This window comes from Fusarium verticillioides, chromosome 4 (genome assembly GCF_000149555.1).
Source record: "Fusarium verticillioides 7600 chromosome 4, whole genome shotgun sequence".
Lineage (NCBI taxonomy): Eukaryota > Fungi > Ascomycota > Sordariomycetes > Hypocreales > Nectriaceae > Fusarium > Fusarium verticillioides.
In genome coordinates, this window is record NC_031678.1 from 585,091 (window position 1) to 603,799 (window position 18,709).

The window sequence follows — 18,709 nt, forward strand, 5'->3', positions numbered from 1 at the left end:
AACTTGATCAATGTTGCAATTCGACGGATCTTGACATGATGAACCTTATTATTCTTGGTGAGATAGTCAGGCGGGATCTTGTCCAGTTGTCCAAGCTTACACTCTATTTTGATTTGACGTTACATTTGTCTCAGGCGAGGTAAGAAAATATTCGTATTGAGCAGTCTGCAGGTGGTATCAGGCAACGCAAGAAACAATGATGTAGTACTAAACAGTCCAATAATCTCAAGTAGCGGTATCCTACTTCCTTGGGATACGCATATTCGCTATCACTCTTTCGATAAGCTCTTCCTTGGTGGCCTTTGGGTCAGGGTGTAAATTTCTCTGTTTCTATTAGTATACGTCAATGGCTGTGAGTGATTCGCTTGCCTTGTTCAACCACAATTGGCATTCTTCCTTTGTCCATGTTTTGGGATCACCGGTAGGGTCAGGCTGAGGTGGGAAGACCCCTTGACCATCGTTTCCCCAGATTGTGTATGCCGCTGCCATAGAAACAACGCCTCCAAAGACTGGACTTATCAGTATGTGGCTTACCCTGCAGATGAAGGATACTTACAGAGGACGACGTTCTGAGAAGTGTTAGTATGTATAGCTTGGCTGATTGATACATATTAATCAATCCCTAGACTGTCTGCTCTTACCTTGGACTTCATAAAGTTATCAAGCCGAGTCGACATGTTGACGTCTTTCGTCGACACTGACGTTATCAACAAGTTTGGCGATCAGTTGGTATACACCTATTTCGGAGTAACAAGTGTTGTAAGTCGAGAAGGTCTAGAGAACAACAAAGACAAAGCTGCTATAACAGTAATGAGTGCCTTAAATATCAAGCTTCAAAGGATTCACAACCACAATGAAAGGTGGCCATTTCAAGATTCCTGCTTGTTGCTCAAGGCCTCGTCTCATCCTCGTCTGCGCCACGTACTCTCCGACGCCACACCCCGGTGGATCGGCGACCATCTCTCCCGAATCAGTCCAACAAACCACAGTGGTCCGTGCACTCAAGGCCCCGCGAAAAGCAGCGCACAAAATGAATTCTCCAAATTCATTCATATCGAAATCGTCAACCCGTGCCTTTGACAAGTTTCCGTTCAACCCACACACCTTGAACTACCGCCAAGATGCCTCAAGAGGTCGCCGATATCAAGAAGGTATGGGATGCGAATATCAGCGGAAGGATTGAAATACTGACTCAATTACTAGTTCATCGAGATCTGCCGTCGGAAGGACGCCTCCTGTACGTTTTGACGAAGAGAAAAAACCTCCACGAACAAACACGCAATTCGATTCTAACAATTAATCCCAACAGCCGCGCGGATCAAGAAGAGCCAGAAGACCAACAACATCAAGTTCAAGGTCCGCTGCCAGAAGCACCTCTACACCTTGGTTCTCAAGGACACCGACAAGGCCGAGAAGCTCAAGCAGAGCCTTCCCCCCAGTATGATCCTCCGCCAGGACACCACGATGGTACAAGCCCACTGACACAGCACACAGACCTGCAACTCACCGATGTTTCCAAGAAGGCCAAGAAGTCTAACTAAGAAGGTGGTTGAATAAAGGGTTTAACCTGGGTGTGGGAGGATTTCACAGGCACGAATGGGCGTCTCGGGATACCTTGCATTTCATCATGTGCTCTGAAAGGAGGATACTCGGATGAGTCCAAAAAATAAAAAGAACGATTCGAGTCACAAGATACTGGGGTTTCTTCTGCGTGATGAGTGTTGAATTGGCTAATGCAGAAAAGGCTTGTGCTCGAAGCGGGAGACTTTGGTAGCTTCGAACCTCACAGCTATACCGGACTCGATCACGTCTTCGAAGCCTGGGGATGCGATTATCACCATGATTGAATTGTCGCCTTCTATCCTCCATCCTGCCCACATTCTTTGACCTGGTAGTGTTGCGGATTGGGTCTCGATGGTGCGATATTCTTTTTCGAGGGATGCTTTTTCTTCGGGCTTCACTGATATCGTCCAGACCTTGATCGATCCTCTGGCGAGAATATCTCCTCGGAATTCATTGTCTCCAGCTGGTGCCGTATGATACAAGGCCACGGCGTCCTTGTCTTGACTGATGAATTTCTTGAGCTCCTGCATTAGAGAGCTATTCTCTTGACTTTGGATCCATTCGTTGTGACCATCCATAGATTCCCACGGTGCTGTTAGAAACAGGCACGGCGCTTCGCCATCGGTGATCCAAACGTCGGTGGTGTAGTTGTAAGGTTTTCCCTCAAGAATATTGGGTTGATGCTCCCTGATCCATTGCGCTTGTACTTGCTGGGCCTCTTTGAGGATGCTTCGCAGTTTATCCTCATCGTACCCTGGCTTTAGCTGGATGGCCGCTGTTTCAATGACGCCGGCCATTTTCGCGGCAAAGACTTGAATCGCTCAATTGATAGAGGCCTAGATGTCCTTTACCATTCACAATGGAGCTCAATAAATAATCAGTTAACCAGGCATCTTTGACGACGTTGATGCGGGGTTCAGTCGATGATGCGCCATCGAGTTGCCTGGGAAGGATCACAGTCAGCAACGTAGTCGTCAGCCATAGGATTGATACTGGTCATAGCCCAAGGAGATTTCCGTTCATTTGATATAGCCGTCGTGCCACATCTTGATCCCAAATCCTTCAGAGAATCTCACAATACTCTTGCAACATTGTCAAAATATTAGCCTAAGGGAGGAAAGAAAACTTAGGGACCTTGAACCTCAGTGACAAGAAGACTTAGGTAACGTAGTACAGCTTTAGGATGCCTGATGCTGAGCTTATTTTGACACCTTATGTTAATGTCTCGATGTTTTCTTACTCCCCAATGATAGCCTCAATCTTGAGATTGTCTTCCCCAGTTTCGTTGAACCCTCAGCCAACCAGTCATGGTCGACAGCGGTATACCTGTAGTCCTGACATATGAACGCCTCGAATTATTCTGTGTCTGGATTGCCGCCCTCTAGAAACTTGAAGAATGTCAACTTGTTCCCATCAGGGTCTTTGATAGCGAACTGCCGAAAACCCCACGGCTTATCTTCAATCGCTTCTTCAATCACCTCACTTCTCTGACCAATGACAGTATCATGCAGCATGTCCAACTGCTCTGTACCCAATGCGATATATACCGACCCAGGTTTGACATCACCATCAGGTTTGAAGAAGTAGATATTGGCCGCTGCTTTGTCCCCTGCAAAGATCGAGCAAAAAGTATAATCTGAAGATGGCCCGTCCTCTGGCTTTACCCCGCCTAATTCGAATCCGAGAAAGTCGACATAGAAATTAAGAGTTCTCTGTATTGATTTTGATTCGAAGGATGGAATGATTTTCCAAGCTGAAGCGATTGGTGCTGTCATGTTGTGTCTGTTTAATAGTATTCGTATAAACGAGATGCGAATACGAAAGTGTTTCAATGCATTTTGCAGCAGCCAAGAGGAGCGTTATGTATGCGACAATTGATGCACTCTTTGCCGTCCAGTAACAGGCTGCAGCAGGCAGCAGCTTCTCCAAGTACGGATACGGCCACACCAATAAGTTATAGCTGCAGGCACCGGCATGGATATTTTCCCGCCTGTCGTCATATTTTAGCTTCGCCTCGACGACGGACGTAACTGCAAACCTGCAAGTTCCAACGACTCCAAATGTTCTGTTGCTTCGGCAGATATTCGAGGCTGGCTCAAAGTCTCATAACCTGATTTACAGAGAACCCGCCCAACCAACCAGAGTGCTACATATCACAATCAAGCTCTTCTGGCGCATCGATCAACAGCTGAGCCAGACGGCTTATCCGGCACACAGGGTCACACGGTTGGGTTGCTGTTGTATTGTTCGTTGCTATTGTCATCATCATCAATCACGCGGCTACAAATGCCGATGCTTGTCTCTTGTGCAGTTCTTGTGCATCTCTTCTTCAACTGATAGGCATTCCTGATATTGAAACCTTGAAATACCCGGTCCTCGCCGGGAAACTCGGTTCATATTGTTTTGCTTGTTCGATTTCCCACTCTCGGTTGCTGCATCGACAAATCGCGGGAGACGGGACGTCTAAGTCGTGGTGGGCTCAGCTCAGTCTCCAGATAAACCTAAGCCCAGCTGGAGACTTGACTTTTAGCGCTAGACCGCTATTTTGAGTTCTTCCAATTGGAGGCCTATCATTACACATTCAGTTCAACAACAGAGGACAGATGTTGTGAGCTGTTGGCAACGTCTTGTAGGCATCTCATATCAACTTATCTCGAATTTGAAGAGGAGATAATAACGATAGCACTTAGATTGTAACCCAAGTCCCTTAGCCTGTCTCGTTAAAGCAGTTAGTTCCACCTCATCTTGTTGATCGTTGGTAACTGTCATCTGCACCATCGAGGCACTCACATCCGGAACCTTTCCTATTTCGGTTGACGGGCGTTTCCCTACATCGTCCTGCTCCTTCTCTGTTCCATTGGAACAGCTGTGAGGTGTGTCAAAAGGCAGGTACGCTGATCTAGGGCCAGAGGTGGAAAGTGCGGGGGACTCAATTATTCATTACGCCAACAATTCCCAGCGGTGCATCAACCTAAGTCACCCACGTCTAACTCTAGCTAACGCTTCATCTGTGACGCTACTGTTTATTGCCTCTCATTATCTTCTCTGGCTTGCATTGCATTGTTGGGAGTCGAGGTCCGTCCGTTGTTGCCCGCTTCCTTCCTAACTATTTTAACTTATCACACCCCCGCTCTCGAATTTAAAGAAGTTACTCTCCACCCCCTGACGATGGTCAAGAAAGGCAACCACTAATTTACCGAATTAAGCAACTTTCCTCCTTCATCTTTCGTGCTTCTTATACTTTTCTTTCTACCGTTGAATTCAATTAGCTTCATACAATCATTTACTGCTATTTCTCGCTCTACATCTCTTCTACTTTCTACGAAACATACTGCAGACATTCATCACGACAGGGGTCAGACCACGTAGTTGGAGATAAGATCAACACCAAACAACACGCGCGACACAATCACCTCCATGCCATCTGTGACCCCAGTCATGGTGAACGGGCTCAATGGCAGCCATGCCAATGGCAACGGCAACAGTCATGGCCCTGCCTCCGATTCTGGGTCCGAAACATCTGGCGACTCCAGCAATGGCAGTGCCCGTCGTCGCATGAAGTTGAGCCGCAAAATGTCTAGCCCTATGGCACCTCCTTTCATGGTATCGGCACCAGGAAAGGTCATTGTTTTCGGAGAACACTCTGTTGTCCATGGAAAGGTAAGTCGGCTCCATCTTATCGCCAATTGCATGCTTACATGATTGGCGCATAGGCAGCCATTGCCGCAGCCATCTCACTGCGGTCATACCTTCACGTCACCACCCTCTCCAAGTCGAAACGTACCGTCTCGCTCCGGTTCGCTGATATCGGTCTCGTTCATACGTGGAATATTGACGATCTGCCATGGGACACATTCCAACAGCCTTCCAAGAAGAAGTCATACTACTCTCTCGTAACAGAACTCGACCCTGATCTTGTTGCGGCCATCCAACCACACATCGAAGTAGTCTCACCCAACCACCCAGAGGAGATTCGAAGAGTTCATCATAGCTCTGTCTCAGCTTTCCTCTACCTCTTCCTATCGCTAGGATCGCCATCCTTCCCTCCATGTCTATACACTCTCCGATCAACAATACCAATCGGTGCTGGCTTGGGCAGCAGCGCGTCAGTTTCAGTATGCCTTTCAGCGGCTCTTCTTCTTCAACTACGGACACTATCCGGCCCTCACCCAGATCAACCTTCGGAAGAAGCACGACTTCAAGTCGAACGAATCAACAGATGGGCATTTGTGTCAGAGATGTGTATTCATGGGAACCCTTCTGGTGTGGATAATACGGTTGCGACACAAGGTAAAGCCGTGGTGTTTCAACGGACAGATTACTCCAAACCACCGACGGTTCGACCTCTGTGGGATTTCCCTGAACTGCCTCTGTTGTTGGTGGACACTCGACAATCCAAGTCTACTGCACACGAGGTTGCCAAGGTTGCAAAGCTCAAGCAAACCCACCCCAAGCTTGTTGGCACGATCTTGGATGCGATGGACAAGGTCACGGATGCCGCTTCTGAGCTCATTCATGACACTTCTTTTGACAGCAATTCGGAGGCGGACCTCAGCAAGGTGGGCGAGCTGATGACTATCAATCATGGCCTATTAGTATCCCTGGGTGTTTCCCATCCACGCTTGGAACGAGTGCGAGAACTTGTCGACCATGAGGGTATTGGATGGACAAAGTTGACAGGCGCTGGCGGCGGTGGATGCTCAATCACACTTCTACGACCTGGTGTACCCACAGATAAGCTACAAAAGCTTGAAGAACAACTAGAGTCCGAGAATTACGCCAAATTCGAGACGACTCTTGGTGGTGACGGTATTGGCGTCCTTTGGCCAGCTGTCTTGAAGAACGGTACAGAGGAAGACGACTCGGGTGGTATGGAGATTGATCTTGAGAAGTTCTTGGAAGCCGAGGGCACTGAGGGTGTCGAAAAGCTCGTCGGAGTACATGGCGATACTGGAGAAAGAGAAGGATGGAAGTTCTGGCGAGTTGAAAGCCAGTAAATCAATAATAAGACAGAACACGCTCAAGCTATTGAGCATTTGCTCCGATGAAACCCCTCTGGTTAGCCACGCAGGGTCAAACACAACTAGGACTTGAAGAAACGGTGGAAAAGGCCTCTTTGGGAGTTTTTGGCATATATATGATTATAATCTAGTAATGCGACATGTTCTTTCTACTCACTTCATTTGGGCACTCTAGGTCTTTGGGATTTCAATGCATAATGGGAATACAATTCTGGGCTCAAGGTATCAGATCACACCATATCAAAACATCCCCAACTATTCTTTTGCGCTCTGGCCGCTCTTCAGCAGTGTCACACGGTATTTCCAGTATCCCTCTCGTACAGGATCCCATTTCTCTCCAAGACGCCGTAGACAAAGCTCAGCCTTTTCCTTGTCACCCTCTTCATCGTACAATTTGGCCAAGAAATCAAGCGCATGTGAACTGCGGACCTCTTCTGCTTCCTCTCCCAGTGCAGTGACAAACTTCTCGGCAAACTCTTTAAGGAAAGATAGGGGACGAGAGCCTTTGGTCAGAACAGCAAAGACATAGTTCCAAGGAGACTGGTTCTGCGGTGCTAGATCAATCTTCTCTTTGGAGTAGTTGATCTCTCGATCAATCGTCTCTGCTGGAATGCGAGGGTCTGGCTCTGTAGGTCCTGATCCAGGGGTGGAAGCCGTGGGGTCTGAGAAGACAAGATAGAAGCGGTGCGACCAAGCTGAGTTGTTTCGTACATCCTCCTCAATGTGGTTTTGGGTGGAAAGAAGCTCACTCATAGTCCACATGGACAACTTGGAGACGAGGTACTGGCGATACGACCATACATGGTAGTTCTTGGCATCTGATTCCAGCATCTTTGTGATGAACTGCGTCTCGGAACGAGCCAGTTGACGAACAGTCGCAGTATCCTCCTCGATGAGAGGATAGTAGTAGTCCATCAGGAGCTGACGATGGTTCCAAATCTGGTAGTTCTTGAGATTGCTGAGAGCAACCTCGTTCAACCATGTGATCTCATCGGGAATACTAAGCTTGCATTCCGAGATAATCTTGAAGCGGTACAACCAGACAGTGTAGTGTGCTGGGTTCATGGAAATGACGTGCTCTGTCAAACGCAGACTTCGGGGAGATAATTCTTCCGTGGCCATGACGGCGCGAAGGTAGGATACGGCTATGATGCTGTTCAGTCAGCCACTCCTTTAGAACTGGGCATTAAACGGACGTACCCTCGGCATAGTCGTCCGGATAGGCAATCTGCGCGAGGGCGCCTTCGGGCTCGTTCTGCGGGATGGGGATGACATCGTCCCATTCAGGATCCTGGGCCAGACTTCCCGTGATCTCCCCGTACAAGTCCCTCTTGAGTGCAGCCATAGCTTTTCTTCTCGTCTTTTCCGCGGTGATTTCCTCAGTGGTTACTTCGAGTTGCTTCTCTCGCTTCTTGAGAAACTGGCGATGCTGTATTTGCAGCGATGTGAGCTTTGCGTGCTTTAGCGTGCGCTGCTCAAGCTCGTCGGGTGAATATGTCCCAATATCTCGTCCGGAACGGTCCTTTCCCCAGACGTAGTCGCGGGGAAGTCTGCGAATAGGTAGACCCTCTTTTGTAACAAACTTCCAGAACTCGCGCTCTGTCTTGTGGTTAACGAGTATACTGCGATCTATAGCAGGCTGGATGAGGTTGACATGTGCGTAGGTCTTCTTCTCAGCGGGAGTGAGTGCTGATAACCCGACTTGCTGACGACGGTTCTCGATAGGATTCGTCTGGAAGAAGCGCTGCCGCGAACGCTGGGCGACGGTGTCTGGGGGGGATTCTGGAGCAGCTGGGAAATGTTAGACAGATATATAGAGACCGAGTGAAGAGGGAATATACCTCTGGGCTCGGGATTCGGGGCCTTGGAGCTGGCTTTTGTTTTGGGTGGCATTGTTGGAGTTGGAGAGCTACGTTTGTGATGGATGGTGGGGTTTTGTCACTGGGTTCTACTGTTTTTTTGCTGTATGGGGATTGATGCAGGTGCAGGGGAGAACACCCCGCCAAAATGAAGCTACCTATTGTTCTTGAAGCCTCGTCGAAGAACAATATGAGCACGTGCAAATAGTGTTTAAGCTCGGATATTTGTTATGTAGTGTTGGGAAACCGTTGTTGGTGGTGTAAAATGAGTTGCCTGTTGGTTTGCTGTCTAAATTAACCGATGCATTATGAAAGCATATCATCTGCGTCCACCTGAATGCCCTATTGTTCTATGCGCCATGATACCGGCTCGTCTTTCATGCCCATCAAAGTCCAGTTCTCGCCCATTCGATCTGTATCTTTCGTTCATGATCTTCTACTCCGAGTGGCTCGACCTGCCCCCTACGGCTTCTGGCCACAGGGTTTCTTGGCCGAGTTTGCGTGACTGTTATCCTCATTCAATGCACGCTTGGTCTTCCCAAAGCTTCTCTCAAACTCTGTCTCCCCTCTAATCGGTATCTCTTCACCCTCCGCCCAGCCCTACAAGGCGCGAAAGTTCTGAGACATGACGAGCCACTTCTTCACACCCCTGGGAGGATTCTTGACCATAGATTCCCAGTTCGGCACGAGGACAAACGTCTCGTTGAACATCTTTTGAGGCGCCTCTCTGCCCTTTCCGAATTGTACCCTGCCCATAACAGTGACGAGGATGGACATCTTGTCGCCGCTCTTCTCCTTCTTCGCGCTGTCGAAGATGTTTTCGGGTGCGCCCATTGCGAAATTTGGGTTGAGGACGTGTGCGTCGAATGATTCGATTTCATAGTGCGCGTCTTTGCCTTGCGCCTCGAGGAGTTTGGAGTAGTCGTCTGGTGTAGGGAGGACTGCGCCGTTGATGGAGATGTCCGCGGCGATGGGGTATCTTTGGGAGGAGTTTATGTAGAATGGGAGGATATCTTTTTGTCTGTTTATGGCTTGGTAGTAGTTGCTGGTGAAGATCTCCGCAGCTGAGTTTGTTAGCTATTACTTTCGCGGGTTGAAGATGAAGATGCCTACCATCGCTGGAGGTTTGCACCTCTGTTGCTAGTGTTGGGGCCGACATGATTGTGTTTGTGTGTGTATTGATGTTAAGAGGAAAGAATTGAAGAGCAGGAAGAAGACGGGCTTAAATAGGTCCCGAGTTTTCAAGGTTGGCGCAAAGGGAAACGGTTCCAGGCAGAGTTTCAAAAAAGATGCCTGCGATGATGGCAGATGGACAGTTATCACAGAATCTACTCGCACGGTACAAGTTCTAGCTTATCGTATGAAGCTTTGCAGCTTCACCTCTATATCCCCCACATTCCGCTCAGAATTACAGCAAGAAACGTAGCTCTGGAAGCTCTCAAGTGCCATGAGGGCCTTCAGGTTTCAGTCTTTACAAGGCGCTCGCCTAATACAGTCTCGATTGGCCTGCCAATCCAATTTGAGTCGGCTAGGATGTCGAGCCTATGCGCCAACCTCACAATGGCGCCGTTCGAATAGCACTGAGTCGACAGGCAAAGAGAAGCCATTTTATGTAACAACGCCAATCTTTTATGTCAATGCTGGTCAGTCTGATGCCTCGTAGCTCTGTCGTGTCTAATTGCCGTGCAGCTCCTCATATTGGTCACCTGTACACCATGGTTCTGGCCGATGTCATAAAACGATGGAAGCAAATCAGCGGCCATGAGGCCTACCTCGCTACAGGCACAGACGAACATGGCATGAAGATTCAACAGGCAGCTTTGGGGGCAGAAATACCAGCGAAGGAATTCTGTGACAATAACGCCACCAAGTTCAAAGACCTCGCCGAACATGCCAACATCTCACACGATTTCTTCATCCGTACCACCGATCAAGAACATAAAGACGTTGTACAGCAGTTCTGGCTTCTTCTCAAGGCTCGCGCACCTCAAGGCTTGGGACTATACCAGGGGAAGCATGAGGGATGGTACTGCGTCAGTGATGAGTGCTTCTATCCTGAAGATCTTGTCCAGTCAAGCATTTCTCCTCAGACAGGGCGCAAGGTGACGGTCAGCAAAGAGTCTGGCAACAAGGTCGAGTGGGTCGAGGAAAAGACGTGGTTCTTCCCGCTGTCTAAATATAAGGAGAAGCTGCTTCAGTTCTATGACGAGAACCCAACTTGGATTCAACCAGCTGATCGTATGAATGAAGTGCGCAACTGGGTACGAGATCATCTTGAGGATCTCTCCGTCACTCGCCCTGCGAAAAGACTGAACTGGGGAGTCAAGGATCCCGAAGATCCCAACACTACCATCTACGTTTGGGTGGATGCTCTTGTTAACTATCTGACCACGTCTGGATTCGGCACAAAGTGGCAGGTTGGTGATAAAGATACGGGAATATGGCCAGCAGACATGCACGTCGTCGGTAAAGACATCATTCGCTTCCACGCAATCTACTGGCCTGCTCTTCTCATGGCCGCAGGCCTTCCCCTACCCAAGAAGATCCTCTGCCACAACCACTGGACCATGTCGAACCGCAAAATGTCAAAATCTGTCGGCAACGTCGTCAACCCTTTCTTCGCTGTTCAGCGCTGGGGTCTCGACGCTCTGCGATACTTCCTTATGCGGAATGGTAATTACAAGAGCGACTCGGACTACGCGAACGAATCTATCGCTGCTATTTATGAGAAGGACCTTCAGGCCAATATTGGCAACCTGTTCAACCGAATTGCTCGAGTCAGGAAGCTTGCTTGGAGTACAACTGAGGCAGTTGAATTTGCAAAGGCTGGAAGGTTTGAGAACCGTGGCAGTTTCTTGCCTACAGAAAGCCCTCATATCTTTTTAAGTCTCGAGAAGAGTCTGCAAAGCCTACCGGAGGAAATTCGAACCCACATGGATCAAAATCAAGTGAACCATGCCCTACAACATATCTTTTGGCTTCTCCAGGACGTGAGTATTCCTTTTCCATCTGAATTCGAGTGACTGACCTGTCTCTAGACCAACCGCTTTGTTTCAGAAACTGCGCCGTGGAAGATTGTGAAAGAGCAGGACGCGAATGCGCGAACCCGCCTCAACTGGGTCATCTACCGATCCGCCGAAGCTCTGCGCATCGCAGGCATCCTTCTACAGCCCGTCATGCCCGAAAAGGCTACGCAGCTACTCGACGGTCTAGGTGTCAAGCCAGAGCGACGTACTGTCGTGTATGCTCGCGCTGACGCCGATCTCGATTATGGCACAGAAGCTGCTATTGTGAGCCAAAAGCCCGATGCCTTTAGTTCTATGTTCCCTCCTGTCGCGGGCATCGAGCTGCCTGATGTTGAAATCGTGGCTGGGATGGAAGGGCCAAACAATCGATTGGGTCGTGTGGTGGTGGCATTGGCGCAGGAGGCTCAGAAGGCTCGGGAGGCTGAAGAGTCTGGAGAGAGGTGGAGAATTGAACAGCTGAGACTAAAGAAGCTGAGAGAAAAGAAAGTGGCTGAGACGAAAGAATAGTGGATGAATCATTGTAACGAAATATGTAAAATATGTACAATATAAAGAAAGCGTTGGCATGTTGTCCTACATTTGGCTCTTGCTGTGGTTGTAAGAAGCTTTTCGGTGCCCCATTTTGACTCGCATTTTTTCACCAATGGTGTTGAACTGTGAATATTCACCTCACAACTTACACCTCACAAATCGCAATGAAGATCAACCAAAATACAGGTAAATGCTACACTCTCCATAAAAAGCACATGCACTGATGAGTAGTAGCCATTTCAACGAGCAAAGCCTTGCTCGTTCCATACGAAGCGCATCATGTGAAGCAATACCACGCATGGATGCAAGATCCTGTAGGCTCTCACCATCACCAGAAACTCACATGCTAACACATCCCAGGATATCCAAGAAGCTACAGCTTCAGAGCCCATGACTTTGGATGAGGAATATGAGAACCAGCAATCGTGGCGCACATCGTCTGATAAGCTCACCTTTATCGTCTGCGCACCGCTCACCGAAGATGTATCACTTGTGAAAACCGGCACAGCGGATACAGATCCTGTCATGCGAGGGGACATCAACTTCTTTCTGTACCCTTTTGAATCCGACGATGAAGAAACAGAGACAGATACAGAGGGATGGGTCACAGGTGAAGTGGACGTCATGATCGCATCGCCTTCACATCGTGGTCAAGGCTTAGGGCAAGCGGCTGTTTGTGCATTGCTCGTTTATATCCAAAAGCACTTGGACGGTATACTAGCAGAGTATGAGGCCAAAGAGCTGAAGGGTTTGATGGTCAAGATCAAAGAGGGGAACAAAGGCAGCAGAGCTTTGTTTGAGAAGCTGGGATTCGTGCAGAAGGGAGAGGTGAATTACTTTGAGGAGATTCTCATGACTATTGAGTGGGGTGAGATTCTGAGAAGAGATTGGTGGAAGGGAGCTGAAGAGGAGTTCAAAGAAATTAAATATGAGATGTGAGAGTGAGGGTATCGATGAGACAGCTCTAGTAACAAGCAGTTGTCCAAGGCCCATTTCTTTCACGTCAAGTTGTTGAAACGGATCAACTTTTCTCATTGTCATTGTCCCATTCCTTATTTGTGTTCATTTGTAAGTCATTTAGAAACGTTCAAGCCATATATGTTGCTGGGGTCCTTCATCTTCATGCATTTTACCAAAGAAGCTACCACCACACTCATATCATCTTTGTTATCAGGATCGTGGTAAAGCTATACTATAAAACTTCAACATATCTGCCATCTAAACCTCTTTCTTCATCATGAGCAGGCCAGTCCTTTCCTGACACTAACTTAGCTGATAACGTTCACCAACTCCTAGAAGCTAAACAAGCCCTCTTCTTACTGCATCTCATTACATCACAGCTTACCCATCCCCACACAATTCCAAACCATTGGCCTTTCTAGCCTTTACATTCACATATCTTCAAGCCATTGACTCTTTTCCCCTCAACCTTGCTTCACACCACAATCATCAACCTTCTTTATCAGACCACGAGCGGGGTTCCCAAGGTGCATCCACTCACTTGTGCATCAAGGCTCTAGAGGATCTCCTCGGTGTTGTACAAACGAACTTGACTGGTAGACTAGTCTTGCCCTTCGCGGACAAAGTTCCGCTGATCGAGCGATTTATTGGGCGAATCTTATCAAATGCCAAGACCAAGGGTGGGATTTAGAGTTAGCGTTTGCTTAAGCATAAATACAAGCATCGAGCCCGACTTCCGACGGGACATCGCTCTTCTTCCATTTCTAACTAATTCATATCTTCAAAATGCATTCCAAGACTCTTTCGTTCAGTTTCCTTTTTGGCAGTGTTGCCAGTGAAGTTATTCATGGCGCTGTAGTCTTTAGTCGTCATGGAGATCGTATGTCTAACAAGCTCAATTGATGATTCCCACTTACATGAATAGGCACTACAAAGTGGTACGGCGCTCAATCCCTTACTAGTCTCGGCGCAGAGCAGAACTTCCAAGTTGGAAGAGATTACCGTGATCGATATCTCGCTTCAGAGTCTCAATATCGCATCCTAGGCATTTCTGAGGATGAATACACACCTTCTCAGATCTTTGCTAGTGCTCCTGATCAGGGCATTCTCATGAATACGGCTACAGCTTTCCTTCAAGGATTCTACCCTCCTCTTGCGGATCTAGACCCTGAGATTGCTTCTCAAACTCTGAACAACGGCTCTGAGAGCCAGGCTCCTCTTGATGGATACCAATATGTTCGTCTTCACACTATCAACGACAATTCCCCAGACACCATCTGGATCAAGGGCGATGATGCTTGTCCCAAATATGTCACTGCCTCAAAGTCCTTCATGAAGAGTGATGTCTTCGCTCAACGCGAGGAAGAAACTAAAGAGTTTTACGAGCAATTCTACGATGTTCTCTCCGATGGCGTCTACAACCTTCGTCCCGAGAACATGACCTACAAGAACGCATACAACATTTTCGACCTCGTCAATGTCGCTCGCATTCACAACAGCACCTCTCCAGCCAGAAATGTCTCAAACGCGGACCTTCTTCAGCTCCGCACGCTCGCTGACTCTGCGGAACTCGGCCAGAACTGGAACGAGTCTGATCCTGCTCGAGCCATTGGCGCTGAGACTCTTTCTGGTGCTATTCTTAACCAGTTGAATGAGACCGTTACTTCTGAAGGAAAGCTCAAGTTTTCTCTCTTCGCTGGAAGCTACGATACTTTCCTTGCCTTCTTCGGTCTTGCAGATCTTCTTGATGTATCTCCCAACTTCTACGGTCTACCAGATTACGCATCTACCATGGCTTTTGAGCTCTTCACCGATGATGATAGAGACAGTTTCCCTTCAAACCCTGAGGCAGACCTTCGAGTTCGCTGGCTCTTCCGCAACAGCACAGCCGGCGATCTTGAGACGTATCCACTCTTTGGAACTGGCGAGGACTCTCTCCCTTGGTCAAAGTTTGTGACCGAGATTGAGAAGCGTGCTATTACCGATGTTGGAGATTGGTGCACCAAGTGTGGCGCCGAGGAAGATTTTTGTGCTGCGTACAAGGACGATGATGAGAGTGCTGAGGGCGAGAGTGAGAACAAGACTTCCAAGAAGGGTGGCATGTCCAACGCCGTTGCTGGTGTCATTGGTGCCATGGTTACTCTTGGTGTTGTTGCTATCGTTGGAGCGGCTGCCTTCGTTATCGTGAGACGCAAGCGAACTACCCCTGCTGATGAGAAGAGCAGCATTCGAAGTGGTAGCACTGATGGGAATGCGGCTAAGGTTTAGGATGCATACGATATGGAATGACTATATAAAAGATTGTGTAACTTGTAGGCTAGTGAATGACGATTGATACTCCCCATCAGTGATATCCACTTCAGTTCCTCTCCAAGGCAGCTGTTTGTCGAGTCGCCCTATCGACGATAGTAAGGGCACCTTGAAGCTTCTCAATATCATGCTCCAGCTCTTTACGTCTCCTGGCAGTGTTCTCATTCTCTCCACCAACAATCTTCATCTCATCTTCCGAGAGACTAAGGATTCGGTTGGTGTTGAGGCTAAGGACAGGCCCGTCTTGACCAGAGATGAACGACTCAATAACAGTGTTGTTGATGGTACGAATAAAAGCGTCCAGAGAGAGCTATAGAGGTCAGCAATTGTTGAAACTGAAGGTATAGCCCACGGCGCATACCTTGTAATAAGCCTTGAGAACATCGTGGACATCAACAGCCATGTTCATGCCCAGACTTGGATGGAAGGATTCAAAGCACTTGGCAAGATCAAGTTGTCCCGGTTCGCAATCCTGGAAAACACTGGAGAATCCCTCATAGAATCGCAGGATTCTCCAACCATGAATCTCATCCCCAAAGCGAGGGCCAGTGGATTGTAGTCGCACACACTTTGTCTCCATCTCGCACTGAGACTTGCATAAGTCTTCAGTTCTCCGCATGGATTCTTTCCATGAAGCTTCCAAGAGCGCGGTCAACTCTCTCGATAGAGTTGACGTCTCACTTTCCGCGGGACAGACGTCGTTGAGAATGGAGGCGGTGCATCGACTGACTGCTTGTGCCACTCGCGCAAGGTGAATGTTCGCGATGTGTCCCCATTTCTTGACTTGCTCTCGGTACATATCTGGGTAGATATCCGGGTTGATGATTCCATCCAGAAGAGATCCCTGATAGAGCACTAGCTTGTCTTGAATGGCAACCATAAGATTTCTTGTGTCTTGAATGTGTGACAAGCCCGGGAATTCCTTGTCAAGCGAAGCGTCGATCTTCGGTTTATTGACACTGCGAACACGCGGGGGCAATCGCTTTCCCTCGGCCCTCGCCTGTGTCTCAAGAGTCATATGTTCATCTAGCAGCACGCGAGGATCAACGTCAATATCCTCAAACTCCCAGGTACCGCCTCGTGCTCGCATGAACTTGTCAAATTCAGCATTCAAGCGACTGACTTCTCTGCGAAGCTCCATGCTGTGGTGGAGAAATCCTGGACGGTCCAGAGCAGTTTGCGCCATCTCTTCATATTTTCGGACAGTAGCGACAACAAATTGCTGTCTTGCGGCATGGCTAGTGCGAGGCTCTCCAAGCATAGTCCTCTCGTGTAGTCTCTCTTCAAGGTTATGCTGAATTGTACTGCGGAGTGTTGGGAAGCAATCGCGTATCTTGGAGCTCAAAAGGGTACCAAGATATGACTTGGCTGCAGTTGAGCCCAAGCGGCTTTGAGAAACAGAGTTCCAGGGACTCTTGCTGAATAGCTTCTTCTCTGCGGCGCTGAGATCGAAAGAATCAGGATCTTTGTCTGCTCGGTTGCGAACCAGGAACCAGCCACCAGTTAGGCGTCCGAGTCTATGAGTAGAGTTGCCAGTTGCGATTGATACAATCTGATTCGATGTTAGCGTGGTCAAAAAAACCCCATACGGTTAACTCGCCCTCTTGGTCGCCTCTGGCTCATGCTGCACCATATCGCATTTTGTGAAAACGCCGACGAAGCGGTTTTGCTTGATGGGCTTCTTGGCCAGCCTCAAAATCTCCTGTCTATCAAAGTCTGTAGGGGCATCGATAACGCAGCTTCAATTGTTAGTATGATCGATCACTAATATCATGCCAAGCTAACTCACATAACGATATTATCTTCATTGTTCATGTACTCCTTGACCATAGCCTCGACCTTGGCTTGATCTGTCTCGTTAACGGCAGAAGCATTCTGAAATGTGCCTGGAAGGTCAAGAATACTGAAATAGGAGCGATGGGGCCCTGACAGCTCGATCTTGAGGACCTCTGCTACGAAGTTCTTTCTGTCTTCTCCTAGACCAGTTCGAAGGCCCATAAATTCAGAGGATATCTGCGGCTGTCAGCTCAGGTGCCTAAAACTGATATGAATCACTTACTTCATCTATGACCTTGGCAAATCTCTCCTTGGTGAGGATCTTGCCGCTACACTCATAGTTCTTGATGTTATCAGATGCAGGTTCCAAACCAGGAACATCAACTTCCGCAGGATCAATAGTAATGCGGAATGAATCGTCACTGTCTGGCTCAGTGCGACGAGAGACAATGCGTGTGGGAAACCGAGTGCAGCAGCCACTGTCGACGGGGAAAGGAATTCCAGTCAAGCTTTGGAGGAGAGATGACTTTCCAGAGGATTGTCCTCCCACAATGATGAGCTATCACTAGTAAGTACTGCGAGAGTCCAACACTCCTAAGATTACATACCTGAGGGATGCTCAAATCACCGGCACCAAAGGATTGCAGGGCATCAATTGCATCAAATAGAATGCGATTGTGCTGACTATCAAAGGGATCTTCAGGCATGACCTCTTGATTGGAATCATCGCGAGGTCGGGGTGAAGAAACCGAAGTTGGAGAAGGATCGTAGAAAACGTCTCCAAGACTGGAATCGGTCGGGAATTTTCCAATTACTTTTCTAGGGCTCTCCTTGCCAGAATTGAGGCTATCAAAGCCTTTGTGAGGCGTTCGGGGAGGAGTGTCAAGGGCGTGTGGGTGCATAGAGAGAACTTCAACAGGACCAGCCATGATGAATTGATAAGAGTAAAAGATGAAGAATGAAATAAGAAAGGGAAGATTTAGGCAAGGGTATCTTGATAAGAAATTGAAGCTGAGAAATGGATTGTCCTCTATGACTACTGGCGGGACTTGAGCAGATTTATATCTTCCAGTACGACTTGACCATCCCATCCTCCACAGCCAAAGCAGCTTTTCTGTAAATTGAAACAAGCCCACAGACTTTGCTGCCATCGCTCCAGCTTCTAGGCAACTACGCGCCGGCCATCGGCTCACCTCACTTGGAGTCAAGGGTGTATTCAGCTCGAGTATATCTATTGCCATATCAAGACATCTCGGGAAGCAGTTTTGGGTGAGGAACTTTCTTGGCGTGTTAGAGATGACTTCTCAGCCAACAATTGAGACATATCGGCTGTACGATGCAGGTGGTTGAGACCATTGTCGACCAGCATAAGAGCAAAGATAGGAACCAAAATGGTTTCAAGATAGGATAGAGTTCAGGTGAAGGTCAAGAAGGAATCAACCGGCAGGTTTCGAAACATAGAAACTTGATCTCATTGGTCGCTTTGGCATATGCTGTTGGTTGCTGCAAGCACTCACTCAGCTATCTGCAGGGGGTTGAGCGCATAGCTGAGAGAGGCAAGAGATAACTCAAAGAGGCAGCTCGCAAGATGAAAATGTTTTATCTTATCGATCAATTGCCCTGCAGTTTTGGAAACCGCAAGCCAATTGTTTTGAGTTGCGTT

At 48.2% G+C, this 18,709-nt stretch overlaps 11 protein-coding genes across 15 annotated transcripts; 5 read left to right on the top strand and 6 right to left on the bottom strand.

Moving 5' to 3' along the window:
* Window positions 1-333: 333 nt before the first annotated feature.
* Window positions 334-653, bottom strand: FVEG_04518 (hypothetical protein; the record flags this gene model as incomplete). The annotated part of the gene is made up of 3 exons (XM_018892302.1): window positions 334-509; window positions 557-569; window positions 642-653. 3 exons carry the CDS (start codon window positions 651-653, stop codon window positions 334-336), a joined length of 201 nt encoding a protein of 66 aa, XP_018748976.1.
* A 468-nt stretch (window positions 654-1,121) lies between these two features.
* On the top strand, window positions 1,122-1,535 carry FVEG_04519 (60S ribosomal protein L38; the record flags this gene model as incomplete). The annotated part of the gene is made up of 4 exons (XM_018892303.1): window positions 1,122-1,151; window positions 1,204-1,237; window positions 1,310-1,438; window positions 1,495-1,535. Coding segments are annotated over 4 exons (234 nt in total), but the record flags the coding sequence as incomplete, so codon positions are not given.
* Window positions 1,536-1,700: 165 nt separating this feature from the next.
* On the bottom strand, window positions 1,701-2,360 carry FVEG_04520 (hypothetical protein; the record flags this gene model as incomplete). Its single annotated transcript, XM_018892304.1, has 1 exon — window positions 1,701-2,360. One exon carries the CDS (start codon window positions 2,358-2,360, stop codon window positions 1,731-1,733), a length of 630 nt encoding a protein of 209 aa, XP_018748978.1. The 3' UTR covers window positions 1,701-1,730.
* Window positions 2,361-2,904: 544 nt separating this feature from the next.
* Window positions 2,905-3,338, bottom strand: FVEG_15495 (hypothetical protein; the record flags this gene model as incomplete). Its single annotated transcript, XM_018904623.1, has 1 exon — window positions 2,905-3,338. One exon carries the CDS (start codon window positions 3,336-3,338, stop codon window positions 2,919-2,921), a length of 420 nt encoding a protein of 139 aa, XP_018748979.1. The 3' UTR covers window positions 2,905-2,918.
* A 184-nt stretch (window positions 3,339-3,522) lies between these two features.
* FVEG_04521 (mevalonate kinase) lies at window positions 3,523-6,852 on the top strand. Of its 4 annotated transcripts, XM_018892308.1 has the most exons (4): window positions 3,565-4,192; window positions 4,254-4,710; window positions 4,770-5,223; window positions 5,277-6,852. In XM_018892308.1, the coding sequence occupies exons 3-4, from the start codon at window positions 4,981-4,983 to the stop codon at window positions 6,558-6,560; spliced, it is 1,527 nt and encodes a 508-aa protein (XP_018748983.1). In that variant the 5' UTR covers window positions 3,565-4,192; window positions 4,254-4,710; window positions 4,770-4,980; the 3' UTR covers window positions 6,561-6,852. The 4 variants fall into 4 exon arrangements, with proteins under 4 accessions (XP_018748981.1, XP_018748983.1, XP_018748982.1 ...); XM_018892306.1 differs by having other exon boundaries at window positions 3,523-4,192; window positions 4,254-5,223; XM_018892307.1 differs by having other exon boundaries at window positions 3,565-4,710.
* FVEG_04522 (protein farnesyltransferase/geranylgeranyltransferase type I alpha subunit) lies at window positions 6,635-8,596 on the bottom strand. The gene is made up of 3 exons (XM_018892309.1): window positions 8,426-8,596; window positions 7,785-8,375; window positions 6,635-7,729 (listed from the first exon to the last, which is right to left on the bottom strand). The coding sequence occupies exons 1-3, from the start codon at window positions 8,475-8,477 to the stop codon at window positions 6,840-6,842; spliced, it is 1,533 nt and encodes a 510-aa protein (XP_018748984.1). The 5' UTR covers window positions 8,478-8,596; the 3' UTR covers window positions 6,635-6,839.
* A 52-nt stretch (window positions 8,597-8,648) lies between these two features.
* FVEG_04523 (hypothetical protein) lies at window positions 8,649-9,701 on the bottom strand. The gene is made up of 2 exons (XM_018892310.1): window positions 9,557-9,701; window positions 8,649-9,507 (listed from the first exon to the last, which is right to left on the bottom strand). Exons 1-2 carry the CDS (start codon window positions 9,600-9,602, stop codon window positions 9,044-9,046), a joined length of 510 nt encoding a protein of 169 aa, XP_018748985.1. The 5' UTR covers window positions 9,603-9,701; the 3' UTR covers window positions 8,649-9,043.
* Window positions 9,702-9,843: 142 nt separating this feature from the next.
* Window positions 9,844-12,066, top strand: FVEG_04524 (methionyl-tRNA synthetase). 2 transcript variants are annotated; one of them, XM_018892311.1, is made up of 3 exons: window positions 9,844-10,086; window positions 10,133-11,433; window positions 11,482-12,066. In XM_018892311.1, exons 1-3 carry the CDS (start codon window positions 9,891-9,893, stop codon window positions 11,974-11,976), a joined length of 1,992 nt encoding a protein of 663 aa, XP_018748986.1. In that variant the 5' UTR covers window positions 9,844-9,890; the 3' UTR covers window positions 11,977-12,066. The 2 variants fall into 2 exon arrangements, with proteins under 2 accessions (XP_018748986.1, XP_018748987.1); XM_018892312.1 differs by having other exon boundaries at window positions 9,847-11,433.
* Window positions 12,067-12,070: 4 nt separating this feature from the next.
* On the top strand, window positions 12,071-13,093 carry FVEG_04525 (hypothetical protein). Its single transcript, XM_018892313.1, has 3 exons — window positions 12,071-12,186; window positions 12,235-12,314; window positions 12,361-13,093. Exons 1-3 carry the CDS (start codon window positions 12,165-12,167, stop codon window positions 12,937-12,939), a joined length of 681 nt encoding a protein of 226 aa, XP_018748988.1. The 5' UTR covers window positions 12,071-12,164; the 3' UTR covers window positions 12,940-13,093.
* A 627-nt stretch (window positions 13,094-13,720) lies between these two features.
* On the top strand, window positions 13,721-15,317 carry FVEG_04526 (acid phosphatase). The gene is made up of 2 exons (XM_018892314.1): window positions 13,721-13,840; window positions 13,886-15,317. The coding sequence occupies exons 1-2, from the start codon at window positions 13,747-13,749 to the stop codon at window positions 15,226-15,228; spliced, it is 1,437 nt and encodes a 478-aa protein (XP_018748989.1). The 5' UTR covers window positions 13,721-13,746; the 3' UTR covers window positions 15,229-15,317.
* Window positions 15,318-15,319: 2 nt separating this feature from the next.
* FVEG_04527 (hypothetical protein) lies at window positions 15,320-17,975 on the bottom strand (the record flags this gene model as incomplete). Its single annotated transcript, XM_018892315.1, has 6 exons — window positions 15,320-15,580; window positions 15,632-16,822; window positions 16,901-17,009; window positions 17,060-17,283; window positions 17,330-17,605; window positions 17,655-17,975. 6 exons carry the CDS (start codon window positions 17,973-17,975, stop codon window positions 15,320-15,322), a joined length of 2,382 nt encoding a protein of 793 aa, XP_018748990.1.
* Between the last annotated feature and the right edge of the window lie 734 nt (window positions 17,976-18,709).

Coding starts and splice junctions, on each gene's coding strand:
- FVEG_04521 (XM_018892306.1), top strand. CDS start 4,981: ATGCCATCTGTGACCCCAGTCATGGTGAACGGGCTCAATGGCAGCCAT. Junction 5,224..5,276: donor ACTCTGTTGTCCATGGAAAG/GTAAGTCGGCTC, acceptor ATTGGCGCATAG/GCAGCCATTGCCGCAGCCAT.
- FVEG_04523 (XM_018892310.1), bottom strand. CDS start 9,602: ATGTCGGCCCCAACACTAGCAACAGAGGTGCAAACCTCCAGCGATG. Junction 9,508..9,556: donor GGTGCAAACCTCCAGCGATG/GTAGGCATCTTC, acceptor TAACAAACTCAG/CTGCGGAGATCTTCACCAGC.
- FVEG_04526 (XM_018892314.1), top strand. CDS start 13,747: ATGCATTCCAAGACTCTTTCGTTCAGTTTCCTTTTTGGCAGTGTTGCC. Junction 13,841..13,885: donor CTTTAGTCGTCATGGAGATC/GTATGTCTAACA, acceptor TTACATGAATAG/GCACTACAAAGTGGTACGGC.
- FVEG_04525 (XM_018892313.1), top strand. CDS start 12,165: ATGAAGATCAACCAAAATACAG. Junction 12,187..12,234: donor GAAGATCAACCAAAATACAG/GTAAATGCTACA, acceptor GATGAGTAGTAG/CCATTTCAACGAGCAAAGCC. Junction 12,315..12,360: donor ACGCATGGATGCAAGATCCT/GTAGGCTCTCAC, acceptor AACACATCCCAG/GATATCCAAGAAGCTACAGC.
- FVEG_04524 (XM_018892311.1), top strand. CDS start 9,891: ATGAGGGCCTTCAGGTTTCAGTCTTTACAAGGCGCTCGCCTAATACAG. Junction 10,087..10,132: donor AATCTTTTATGTCAATGCTG/GTCAGTCTGATG, acceptor ATTGCCGTGCAG/CTCCTCATATTGGTCACCTG. Junction 11,434..11,481: donor TCTTTTGGCTTCTCCAGGAC/GTGAGTATTCCT, acceptor ACCTGTCTCTAG/ACCAACCGCTTTGTTTCAGA.
- FVEG_04522 (XM_018892309.1), bottom strand. CDS start 8,477: ATGCCACCCAAAACAAAAGCCAGCTCCAAGGCCCCGAATCCCGAGCCC. Junction 8,376..8,425: donor CCCGAATCCCGAGCCCAGAG/GTATATTCCCTC, acceptor AACATTTCCCAG/CTGCTCCAGAATCCCCCCCA. Junction 7,730..7,784: donor TCCGGACGACTATGCCGAGG/GTACGTCCGTTT, acceptor ACAGCATCATAG/CCGTATCCTACCTTCGCGCC.